The sequence below is a fragment of the Seriola dumerili genome, unplaced genomic scaffold (genome assembly GCF_002260705.1).
Source record: "Seriola dumerili isolate Sdu_G_001 unplaced genomic scaffold, Sdu_1.0 BDQW01000017.1, whole genome shotgun sequence".
Taxonomy (NCBI): Eukaryota; Metazoa; Chordata; class Actinopteri; order Carangiformes; family Carangidae; genus Seriola; species Seriola dumerili.
The window spans coordinates 15399717-15413226 of NW_019174272.1; the positions used below are offsets into that span (position 1 = coordinate 15399717).

At 41.3% G+C, this 13510-nt stretch overlaps 1 protein-coding gene across 1 annotated transcript in view; it reads right to left on the reverse strand.

The window, feature by feature from the left end:
- LOC111227009 (cyclin-dependent kinase 14) overlaps positions 1-12458 on the reverse strand; it is a 246640-nt gene extending 234182 nt beyond the window's left edge. The window contains exon 1 of the mRNA XM_022752355.1: positions 12013-12458. Coding sequence (XP_022608076.1) covers positions 12013-12106 — 94 coding nt within the window. The 5' untranslated portion in view covers positions 12107-12458. The remainder of the gene's footprint in view (positions 1-12012) is intronic.
- Between the last annotated feature and the right edge of the window lie 1052 nt (positions 12459-13510).

Sequence of the window (13510 nt, forward strand, 5' to 3'; positions counted from 1 at the left end):
ACTACTTAGACGACATCTTGATCTTTTCCCAGGACTCAGACTCTCACATTTGTCATGTGCGTCAGGTTCTCCAGCGGTTGCTGGAGAACGAATTGTATGTTAAAGCTGAAAAGAGTGAGTTTCATGCCAACACCGTGTCTTTCCTTGGCTTCATCACAGCCCCTGGAAAGATTCAAATGGATCCGGCAAAAGTTAGCGCTGTGGCTCAGTGGCCTACACCTGATAGCCATAAGAAGGTTCAGCAATTCTTAGGATTTGCTAACTTTTGCAGACGGTTTATCAGAAGCTGCAGTGCCATAGTTGCACCTCTCCATGCACTCACATCTCCACTGACTCCTTTCCTGTGGTCCTCTCAAGCTGAGGAGGCCTTCCGGTTCACTACTGCCCCCATGCTCACGGTTCCTAATCCCAGCCAGCAATTCGTGGTGGAGGTGGATGCCTCCAATAATGGGGTGGGAGCAGTACTCTCCCAGCACTCCGATAAGGACAACAAGCTTCATCCCTGTGCCTTCCTGTCAAGGAAGCTTTCGCCGGCTGAAAGGAACTACGATGTTGGGAACTGTGAGTTGTTGGCAGTCAAAATTGCTCTAGAGGAATGGAGACACTGGTTAGAGGGTGCGCAGCATCCTTTCATTGTATGGACTGATCACAAGAATCTTGAATACATTCGCAAAGTCAAAAGACTGAACTCACGTCAAGCCAGATGGACATTGTTTTTTAACCGTTTTGATTTTGTGTTGTCTTACTGGCTGGGGTCGCGGAACACCAAGCCCGACGCCTTGTCCCGTCTGTTTGACCCCAAGCCTACTGCCAAGAAACCTGAGCCCATCCTACCACTGAACCGTGTGGTAGGAGCGGTGACTTGGCAAATAGAATCTGAGGTGAAGCGAGCGAATGGTGAGAATCCAACACCTAGTGGTTGTCCAGTGAAGCTTGTTTGTCCCTGTCGATATGCATCCACAGGTGATCCAATAGGCTCATACCTCACTACTCACCTGTCATCCAGGAGTGAAAAGAACTATGCATGCCATTTCCCAGAGGTTTTGGTGGCCCTCCATGGAGCGAGAGGTTCGGGAGTATGTGGGGGCGTGCACCATCTGTGCCCGCAACGAGTCCTCCTCCAGAGCCCAGATGGGATTGCTGCAGTCACTCCCTGTTCCACTCGTCCCTGGGCTAAGATCTCCCTGGACTTTGTCACGGGGCTCCCGGTCTCTGAAGGTAACACCACTGTCCTCACAATGGTGGACCGATTTTCTAAGATGACTCATTTCATTGCCTTGCCCAAGTTGCCATCTGCCAAAGAAACTGCTGAAATTATGATGACTCGTGTTTCGTATCCATGGCTTTCCTAAGGATATTGTTTCAGATCGGGGGCCCCAGTTCATGTCCAAATTCTGGAAGGAATTCTGCAAGCTCATCGGAGCCACCGTCAGCCTCACCTCTGGGTACCATTCGGAATCAAACGGCAAGACGGAACATCTCAACCAGGAGTAGGAGACATGTCTTCGATGCCTGGTGTTGCAGAACCCGGCTTCGTGCAGTAAGAATCTGGTGTGGGTGGAATATGCCCACAACTCGCTCCTCACCTCGGCCACTGGAATGTCACCATTCCAGTGTGTGTTCGGCTACCAGCCCCCTGCCTTCTCGGAGGTAGAAAAGGAGATCACCATGCCATCGGCCCACACCATGGTCCGGCATTGCCACCGCATCTGGGCAGCCGCCCACAAGGTTCTCCTACGCAGTGTGGACCGCATGAAGAAGGCTGCAGATCAGAGGTGCCGACCTGCTCCGGTGTACAAGCCTGGCCAGAAGGTCTGGCTCTCTACGCGGGACTTGCCTCTCCATGTCACCTCCAGGAAATTGGCTCCTCGGTTTGTGGGTCCATATCCGGGGTCCAAGGTCATTGGTCCCTCTTCAGTTCATCTGCATCTGCCCCGGTCTCTGAGAGTCCATCCCACCTTCCACATCAACCGGGTGAAACACGTCAAAGAGAGTCCCCTGGTTCCTGCTGCCGTGCCCCCTCCGCCACACCGGATGGTCGAGGGTGGTCCAGCTACTCCGTGAAGGCCCTTCTGGATGTGCGCAACAGGGGTCGCGGAAGACAATTCCTGGTGGACTGGGAGGGCTACGGTCCGGAGGAACGACAGTGGGTCCCTGCAAGCTTCATTGTGGACCCTGGCCTCATCGCAAACTTTTACAATCGTCACCCTCAGTTGTCTGGTCCGTCAGGAGCTATCCCTAGAGGGGGGGTACTGTCATGTCCATGAAAAGACATTAAGTTATGTTTAGTTTTGTCTGTCTTGTGACTTCCTGTTTTATTTTGAAAACCTAACTCTCCTCTCGTTTCAGGTAACTTCCTCCTTCCCTTGTGTGTTTCCCACTTGTCTGATTGTCTGCCCCGTCCTGATTGTTTCCACCTGTTTCCCATTACCATGTGTGTGTGTATATAGTCTGCGTTTCCCTTTGTCCTATGCCAGTTCGTCTTGTCATGTTACCAGAGAACCACGCCAGCCACGTTTCCCACGCCAGGTTTTTGAATTCAATACTATGTTTTGCCATAGCCTTTCTGTACATTCCTTTGATACTTTGTCTTTTCCTTGTGTCCTGAAGTTTTTGGTTTTCCTCCAAAGAGTGATTTTCATTTGGATACTTTGTACATATATTCCTCTGTTAGAGTGACTTTCTTTTGCTACTTTATTATTAAAATATTATTAATTTGTACTTTGTCTCTGAGTCGTGCATTTGGGTTCACTTCCTAGTTCAGTTGTGACACCTTAAGTCTCATGCTCCAGCTTAATTTTGAAAAGCTATACTTTTTGTCATTGTGCTGGAACTTTTTTTAAGGACAGTTCAGTTTTATCAAAAAAATACAGTGACATGCACTGAAAATGGATTAGTTTACATATAAAATGTTGATTTTGTTAAAAGATGTAAACTAATTGTCAGTTTTTTAAAATAAATGGTGGTCAATAACTATTAGTGATTTTGTCTCTGAATTAAGGGGAATGTTTTTGCCTCATAAAGGTACAAAATGACATGTCGCTTCAACTGCAACTCATATGGTATGAATCATGGGGATGCCTCAGTGGCTCACCTGGGAGAACACGTACCACATGGTTTAAGTCCTGACCGCAGCAGCCATGTGTTTGAGTCCGGCCCACAGCCCTTTGGTGCATGTCATTCCCTCTCTCTCTCCCTGACCTTCCTGTCTCTCTCTCACTGCACCTAACAAAATAAAGGTAAAACTGGCAACAAAAAAAACCTTAAAAGAAAAAAATAAGGTACCAATTCTGTACCTTTCCAGTGGGTATATTTTAGTAGCAGGACATAAAGGTACATTTTTGTAACTAGGGGTACAGAATAGTTCTTTTAGAGGTACAGACAAGAAGGTACAAAAATGTACCAAGCATAAGCTGTAGCGGTCATGCTGAATGTATTAACCCGAGACTTGATGCCAATCTCTAGTAGTTTCAGGCCATTAACAAAGCTATTCTAAAATCATGTTCCTTATAATCATCTCCATTAATTATCTGTTATTAGGATTTTTTCCCGCTAAAAGGTGTGTAACAGTGGCGATTGCTCTAAGACTGCAAGGGAAGCTCAGCTTCCCCTAAAATGTCAACAAAATAAGTGGTCAAATATGTACTGTTGTGTGTACATTTCATTGACTAAATATGCGCTAGAACACGTTCATCTTTTGTTCAGAATCAGCTACTTATCACAGGTAACCGACACGACTTCCTTCTCATTCATCCCCGCAGCGCCACAGTGCTTTACACAGTGTAGACGCCGAGCATCTACTGACTTCAGTGGGGAAGCATAGAGTGGGTTGTTCCACTGCAGCGAAACTAGACGGTCATTGGATAAATGCTGGGCTTTGTCCCGCCCATCGGACGCTCAGCATCTCTGGGGGTCTATGGGGCAGTGGGCTGGCCCGGACACTCGGCTTCTGCATGATGATTGGATGATCTGTCTGAGGCTGAGTCCCTTTTTGATTGACAGCGAAATGAGCGAATCAGCGATCTTGAAGTATAAGCATCCACCGGAGCATTTTTCAAGTTTTTCATTCCATTGTTTGGAGTTGATCTGGAGACGTTACTGATCCTCAGCGACTTTGTCTTTGTTAAAAACGACTAGCGTTGTGTTTGGCGACTCTCTTTTGTCACTCTGCGAATTTACATATAAATAAACGGACACATTTTATGATGTAGGCCGAAAATGAGCTTCCCCTCCTTATAAGACCAGCAGCCGACACTGGTGTGTAATGATCTCCCATAAAATAGCCAGTGACCTTTACGACTTCTTAATGTATAATATGCTGCATCCAATGTTTTATTGTAAGGAGAGCACACAGTAAAAATCTGAATTGCAAAAGATGTCCCACGCTACTAGAGTATAAAAACCTATTTAAGTGTTTGTTATTTCTGAATCCACACTGACAATGCACTGTGATCCTCACATTAATTGCAGGGGATGACAATGTTGCAGTGGACATATTATAACATATAAATAATATTCTAATAAACAATGCTGCATCCTGCTTGACACTTTATTTCTGCAGCTTTGATTTCTAAATCTCTCTCATAGTCCAAGAAGCTTCTGCAGAGTATTATTAAGAGCTAAATAATAATTTTTCAGCTATTAATATTCTTAATGATGATTATGTTATCTAATGAGAAAGGTTGTGCAGACGGCTGAAAGAAAGAGTGCTCTGGGGGCTGCGTCTCAGTGAAATGACTTATTCAAGTGGGTGTTGGGAAGCATTGTCAGCCCAGTCACTGAGCCGTTAAACTGCTGCCTCCTTATCTTCAGACACTAAGTACACACACATTCCCCAAAGACCCAAAGTATTAATTTTAAAAAACAGGTACCATGGGAAATATACATTTTGGGGAAATTTATTTAAATTCAAAATGGGCCAATATTCAAAAGTATCGAATATTGCAAAATTTCCAGATATATTTTTCACAATATTCACAATATCAACAAAGAAAACACCTGAAACATAAAAGTCAATAATATAATTTGGTATAAATTTTGGATATCAACTTCAACAAGTTGACTCAGTGTTTGTTTTGTGTGACCAACAGTACAGGAGCGTGGCGGCTGTGGGACGTCTTGCTTTTCATTCCAGCGGCCATGTTAACAGATTAGAGCACACTGCCTGGTGACGCGTCTCACAGCTGCGTCGTGTGATGTACAGATTCGGCATCTCGCCTATTTTTCACACTTGACACGCATGTCTCCCAGCAAAAATAGAAAAAGGAAAGACCTGTTGATGTCATACTGACATAATACCAGCAACATTACATAAAAATGACACCTTCTACTATAGTTTATATATATTATATATGTCAAGGCTGAATCAGAATATGTCACAGACATAATTTTTTTTTTTTTTACCATTTTAGCAGCTGCATGTGGCTCGTGCTAGCTCGTGCATTGCGGTTGCATCACGTGATCTAGAGATTCCGTGTCTAAAGCATGTGTCAGGCAGGCAGTGTGTCCACTCTAACCTGTTAACGTGCGCTGAAATGAAAACCAAGACGTTCCGCAGCTGTGACGCATCCACTGTGTTCCTGGCCTTAGGACATATTCACATTAGAGAAAAGCATACCATGGTATAATTGTGTATGTTTTGTGCTGCCACGACTCTGTCTTTTGACCACAACATGCTCATTACATGTGACTTTTTGCATGATATGAATTAAAATATGTTTTGAAAACATGATTTAATGCTCTGAAAAGACATTAGTTTTCTTCTGCTGTACATTTTATTCTGTATTTTCTTCACCCTCTGTTTGAAACGCTCTGTTAGAGCTCAGAGCTCTTTAAGGCCCCCCTCCTCCCTCTGGAGCTGGAGCCCAGTGTGCTCTGATTGGACAGCTTACCATTAGCTACCATGGCAACGACATGTTCTGCACGTCTTGTGTAAACAAACTTTGGATGACAATATTCATAACTTGGAATACTTTTATAAGAAACCCTTTTGATTTTTTTATGTGTGGACACATCCAGACAAAAGGAATTAAATGTAATGGAGGAACAGACAGACAGTCCACAGGTAGGGAGTCTGCATCGCTTCATCTCCTGCTGGTTTACGATGCCGGTAAATCTGAATGAATTTAACGTTAGTGAGCATAGGTATTGAAAAATGAACTCAGCGGTTAAACTGTGGATAATTTATCCGAGCTCAATAGGTACAGCATGTCAACACTGAAAAACATTTAAGCATTTATATCTTTGCTATGCTGCTTCTTACTAACGTGATCAGGTCGCAATCAGGATGTGTAACTCGGTTAAACATCCACAATAACAATGCAGACCGACAGGCTGTGAGCCTGAGTCCCCTGTTCGGCCACATCAAGTGTGAACTACAGAAATAACCGTTGTGAAAATGAAACGTCTAACTATGCGTGGTTTCTGAGCAGTCCTCCTTGAAGTGCGAGCTCAAATTATACTGTTTGGAGCAGTGGAGAACCGTGGAAAGATGAAATATATTTCTGCAGGAAATTAAGAACTGTCTTTTCGGCATGGCTACAAAACTAATGAAACCTCTTCACCATAAGTAGTTATGTGCTGTGCCCTGTGTGGGGGCATGCCAAGCTTGCAGGTGGACAGCACCAAGAGAAGTATTGACATCAATAGGACCAGTAAGTAATGTCTGTTTCATACAAAAGAAAAAATTGGGTTTTTACCCTTACAGAGTTACTCCCTTTGATCTACTCAACTTTGATCCTTGTGACTCTGGAGACCATTTACATGCACAAAAACCTATATAACACACTATAAGTGAGGAAAAACTCAGAAAAGCATAATAGGTCCCCTTTAAAACCTATTTACTGCTTCATACTGCATCTCTCACTTTTAATCAAAGTTGCAGAAACATAACTTTACCCAATGTGTTACCTGCAGAACAGAGCAGAACTTGAATCTTGATGAAGTGTATCTATAGCTGGAATATTATCAGATTTATTTAACCTTTATTTATCCAGGATGTTTCACCAAGAACAAAGAATAGGTAAACTATGTCCAAACTCATTCTAGACAAGCCTTTTCTATGTGAGAACTACTATATGTATGTTCACACTTGTCTTTTTAGGTCATTTGCGTAAAGATCTACATCCACATTAAAACAACTGAGGAAAAGCTAAATGACATAATCTCTTGGCAGAGGTGAAATAGCCTAAATGGACAGATCCTTCCCCTCCTGCTCTCTGTAATCACCTGCACTGTACCGTGCTTTAACACAGACTAGTTTATATATTTTTAGGAATTTGTTGTCAGACAACTGAATAAGCATAAAAGAGTGATTCTGAGGCGCACCAGTAGCTCATATAAACAGCTACTCCTGCAACACAGGTCACTATGAATTTGTTGTGATTGTTTTTAAAAAAAATCAATCAAAAAGTGTTGAAAAATAAAAAATAAACATGGCAACTCCTAGCATGACATGTCTAGGTGTAGGACTGATGGGTTTTTAGCCTCCAATAGACGATGGGCAGTGAATCTGTGATCATTTACTGAACATTTACACTAAACTGTATGAAAGCTTCAACCAGGAGCCAGTGAAGTGAACAGATTAGAGCCCGACCAATTTTATCAAACGATATTGGCCTATCACAGATATATCTGTATCGGTGCATATATTCCCCTACATGCGCTGATATGAATACTTTTATTAAGAAGCAATTATGCAGTGGAAATGCTCAGGTCAAGTCAAGTTATATAGGCAACATTTTATGTATATGTGATCCTTTGTTTTCATTCAAGTTAAATATATATACTGTATATAAAATAATAAAGTATAAATATAAATCTGTTCTAGGGCTTTAGAACAGATAATTGAACTGGATCCCAGATTCAAAGGGAGTGGCCACTCACTTGAATGAAAATTGCTCCTCTGGCAGACAGACCAAAAAACTTTTGTAGTGTCTGGGTTTGCGTCTGTTTTGATTGTCCCGCATGTTCCTGCTCCATTTGGATAAACAGCAACATTACAATTTTTGATAGTTTTTGAGGAATGAAAATAACCATTAAGCTTGCCTGATTGGCTGGTCATTATGTGCCGTCATCCCAGGGAGAAAAGTCAGTTTGTATTTACACATAATCTTGTAATTTGAACTATGATCACTAAGTCAGTCAGTCAAAATAAAATCTAATTGACAGTGAGTACAGTAAAAGATACACCTCAAATGTATATGAATCTGTAATGTATAACAAAAAATAAAGTGGAATTTAATATAGACCAAATAGAAGCAGCACTGATGTCAAACTGTCCAATAAAACACTTTATTATTCATTCAGCTTTACTGTCACACAAACTGGCCGCAACAAATATTAAATTTCAAATCTGATAACAAATCTTCCAACAGGGATTACAACATTTTAAAAAGCTTCAGAAAACAGAGGGAGCTCTAAAATATCAGATAAGGCTACACTTACTGGTAATTAGATTTTCTTGGGAGGCGGCCCACAAACTGCTAAGATACTGGTCTTACCCTCACCTAGCAGCCAGGTCCTCACATCTACAAAGACGTCTGAGCAAATTTCAAACAGTCATTATTTGGATAAACTGACCCAAATCAAAAACTGAATAAAAGGGTAAGGTTAGTAATATAAAGTCATTTCAGGTGTAGAAATTCTTGTTGCATGTACTTTGGTGTTTGTTGCATGTCTGGATTTGGAGCACATTTCCCTCAATGTTTGTGGATTCTTTCTTGTATGTGCTTTGTCCTTAGGGGCCACTGTACAAAACAGGGGTGGGGGGGGCAACAGAGAGGCTTTCTAATTGAGCTGGCTTTGCGTGGATGTTCTCTTAATCTGCAGCGACACAGAACTCATGGACATTCTGCAGCTCCACAGAAGCAGCTGGGGATTAATTGCCTTGCTCAAGGGCAACTCAACGGCAATAATGAGGGTGGAGAAACCATCTCAATCTCAACATTCTCGCTCCAGAGATCAAACCAAAGACCTTTTGGCTCCCAGTTGCAGTAACAGAAGAATTAGAGCTTTTCAAGACGGAAAAATTAATGTATATAAATTGCAGTTAAAAAAGACTAACGTGATGAATGTGGATTTGTTGTGATTTGTTGGCTATGTTAAACCACACAATTAGAGTGAAAATTACCCATCAGTTATTTAACTCCAGGTCAGGAGCCCAGGGGCCCTTACTGATAGTGCCACAGGTGATTTGTTTGATATTTCATAGACTTTTAATAAAAATTTATTAAAAAGGGGTTTGAGATGTTCCATAATCCCTATATAATCCATCTGAGGCTTCCTCAGTGATCTTAAAAACACAACATGCCACAACATGCTCACACTCACATGTCAAAGCTCATGGTTCAGAAAAAGCTGAGAATACCTGTCAGTCAGTCCCTTAAACAGCCCTGAAGCAATTAGAATGAAAATATCCACAATGTATTATGTTGCACGGTACCATAATCTGACATGTGATGCAACCCTGCCCACTGGGACCAGTTGGATCAACATTGTTACAGGGACATAAACAATGAGGCTGACTCTTGAATGTGCTCTGTTAAAGAGCAGAGCGGGGGCCCAATCAATGCTCTGATGTGTTGATTTAGATGGGAGGAAAGACAGCCAATAGGAGATAAGCGTCAGCGCAGCAGAAAAGTCAATGCCAATCTTTCTTCTCCCATAACACCAACCAAAACTCACTCCTCTTCATCTCTCATCTTTTCTTATACGCTGCATCCAGCTTTTCATTCTCCACACACACACTACACTGCTACAACCCTGAACCCTGGGAAGCTCTATGCTGAGGCAGAGGCACTGTGTGTGTGTGTGTGTGTGTGTGTGTGTGTGTGTGTGTGTGTGTGTGTGTGCGCGCGCGTGCGTCACGACTGTTGTTCACAGAGTCACATACGAGGTTGCTTTAGCAGCACAGCCTCCATCGATAGATAAGAATTATATTTGAAAAGTGAGAGAGGGATGATGATGAAGATGACCGTGATCATGCACAATCATAAGTTTATCAGAAAGTCCAGTCCAAAGTTTTAACGACGCTTTTCTTTTCTTTTATTTTCTGTGACTGAAAAACTGAACGTTTTTTATAGGACTGAATGCTACCCAAAAAAGAAAATCATATTGTGATTATTTTGGCAGATAGTCAGAATGGTGACTTTACATTTAAAAAAATATAAAAATAATGATGATGTGATTTTCCTTGGGTGTTGTACCAAACTAACATGTTCCCTTATAGGCCTGTAACACCACAAGACTTCATTTATGGTCTGTTGTGACACATTTTTCCTTTAATTTAAAAAAGAAAAAAAAATGCAGCTCCTGCGACTGACCATATTGAGATTTCGATAATACTTTGATAAATTATTCAGCCTTAGTTTTTTGGTTTTGGACTGACTGAATAAGTCAACTTGGACTTTTTTTTACCATTTCCACATATTTCCGGCTTGGATGATATCCAAAATTTTATATCTCAATATAGTCCAGGCCAAATATCATGATATACTATAGCATAATATCGCATGTCGTATTTTAGTTTCTTTTGTTTTTTTAAAAAGGTACATAATTATATGATTGTATTTTCTGTTTTTTGTGTAAAACTGCAAATAAATAAATAGATCAAATAAAATGAAATTTTGATATTATTGCGATATTCAATGTTATTGAATATTGGCCCAAGCCTAATTTCATCAACCAATCATTTCTCAAGTAATCATAAAAACAGGGCAGATTAATAAACAATAACAATAGGCGTAAACTGCAGCCTTACACCGTGTATGTAATTAAATATTTTTAAATTTTTGGACTGTTGGTCAGATGCTCCTGTTGGTCGAGGCATTTTTCACAAATGGCTGGGATCTAACAGAGTGAACAATTAATAATTTAATTGGAAAAAATATTAACATATTATTCAACATTGAAAATAATTATTATCGAAAGATATATTTAGAATCTTTGTATATGTTTCACAATAAAGTCACAAGTTGTAGAACATTGCATGTCAAAAACTAAATGAAAAATAGGGGTTCAACCTCTTTACTGAGAAACAGCTGATCTTACATATTATTGATGGATGATGGTTTTTATTTTCATACCAATGAATACAAAACCAACGACAATCTAAACATGAGACTGGAACGTGTTGAAGATCGAAACTTACAGTGATAGAGTGACTTCAGCTCATATCATAGATGCATCAGTATCAGTTTATATGTCGACTGATGAGCAACAAGAAATCATTCAGATACAGAGTCACATTACAGAGTTTGTCCACCAAAGAGCACACACTGTGAGACGTCCAGCTCAGTCCACATCCTGGTCCCAAGTCCTCAATAACTGAATTTAAAGGATCTGGATCTTTATCAAAAATATTTGTTTATACTAAATGTGGTTTAAAAAATAAAAATAATTTAGAGCTTAACTATTAACCCATTAAGAATTATACATAATTATCATTCAGTTGATGTAAAGCAAATAAATCAATTTTGATAATATTTTGTATGTCTTAGTTTTACTTGATAGAAGACTGTTTGGCTGATTAGTTGAATCCACAAAATCGAATTTCTGACATAGAGCATGCAAACAAAAAAATTATTTTCCTACGTATCATTTTTAATTTAAGGTCAAGTACATGCCATAGATGATGATGATGATGATGATGATGATGATGATTACTACTAGGCCTATAATGATAATGTTTATGGTAAACTGTGACCACATATAAACCACAAATTCTACCGCACATTTACAGGAACATAAATGGAAAATGTTCAATGTTTCCTCAGAACTGTTAAGAACTTGACAGTTTTTAACCATATGAATTTGTCAGGCACCAAAACAGAGGTAACTACACTCTGCTATAGGCCAAGTTGATATGTGTTTTCTCTGGCTGTTATCCTCAAACTATATCCAGACATCACCTCAGTAGGAAGCAGCGGTCTGCTTTGCTGCTGCATTTGGAGACACTCTGCACAAAGAGGCTGGTAACGGGTTAGAAAAAGGAAAAGACGTCCCGTTACTCACCGATACTCCTGAAACTCTCCGACAAAGTTCTCCTCAACTTTTTCATTTTGCCGATTTTCTCCGTGGGCTGAGAGGCTGGCATCAAATCGCACATTTCGTTTTTTCTTTCTTTCTCTCACCGACTTTCAAAGCGGATTGGATGTGTTCAGAAGTCGGTACCAGCGGGGCTTCTTCAGCCCAGCTGCAGCGCGCTGGCAAACACAGGAAACGGAGCCTCGGCGCCGATTCACTTATCTAGTCAGCTATTAAGAACAAATGCCTCCTTGAGATTTTCTCAAAAATGCAACTCGCTACATTTCCACAAAGGCAACAAAAGTCCGCGCTGAAGCTGAAGCACCCAAACTGGAAACCGTGCCTAATTTACTGCGTCTTTTTCCTGCGTCTTTGTCAAGATCCTACAAAACGAGATCCAGCTCTGACTCCTTTCTTCCCTAAGAGCCCCAGTCGTTCCCTGCTCCACCGCAGTATAGATGTCATTTTTGGGATTCTCTCTCTGGTTTCGACCCCGCAGACCCCGCCCTGGATCCGGAGATTGGAGGACATCCTGGGGAGAGCCGTGGTCCTATTTGTGGCGGAGGCTGGCCGTCAGCGAGGCAGCCCCGCCCTCTGATTTGTTGCAGGAGGAGGAATATTTCCATGGGGAGCCAGGTTTGTTGACAGCAGCTCCTGTTTGAATCTGCTGCCCTCTGCAAAACCCGGTCACCGGCACACAGGGGCGAGGTGTTCCCCCAGCACCAGCTCCATCTGGGTAAAGACTCATTTCAGCTTTGAAGACCACAGCTCAGCTTTATGTGAAGGGAAGAAATATATCAAACCAGAGCTGTTGTCTGTTAATAATGGAGATAAATTGGTGAGAAAAATGCACAAAAATATCTTTGGAGTTTTTGATGTGCACTAACACATCATACTGATCATCCTGCTCTTTGTCTTTCTCATGCATGTCATTAAAGTGTTTAGGTTTTAAATCATAAAAATAATTTATATAAAATCATCATGATGACCAGCACCATTTTTGATTTCATCAGGATTTTCCACTTTCCTGAAAACAACTATTTTCTTTTTCTCTGCTCCCCAGTGCTGACAGTTCTTTGATGACAATATTCAGTCACAATAATAACACATTTTCTTGTCAATTAATTTACAATAGTATATAGTTGGGATTAAAGAGATCCAAGCCCTGCATCCGTAATCCCCATGCTGCAGCACTGAGCTCCTGAGCTCTGCTCCGTCTCAGTCATGTGTCTGTATTTTTTCTGCTGGTTGGCATCTCCAATTTGATCATGTCAGTGCTGCAGTTACCACAGCAGCCACACAAGTATTGCAGAGGCATCACAAGAACATTGGTGTAGCAGTGTGTATACTGTACTGTAAACATGTACATGTCTCATTGTTTGGATCTGGTCCTCAGTTAAAGACCAGAGTAAGCTTCCTACTTACTCTGACCAAACCCCCCCAGGGATAACTGAGACAAATGTACAGCTTCATTAGTTTGAATTTG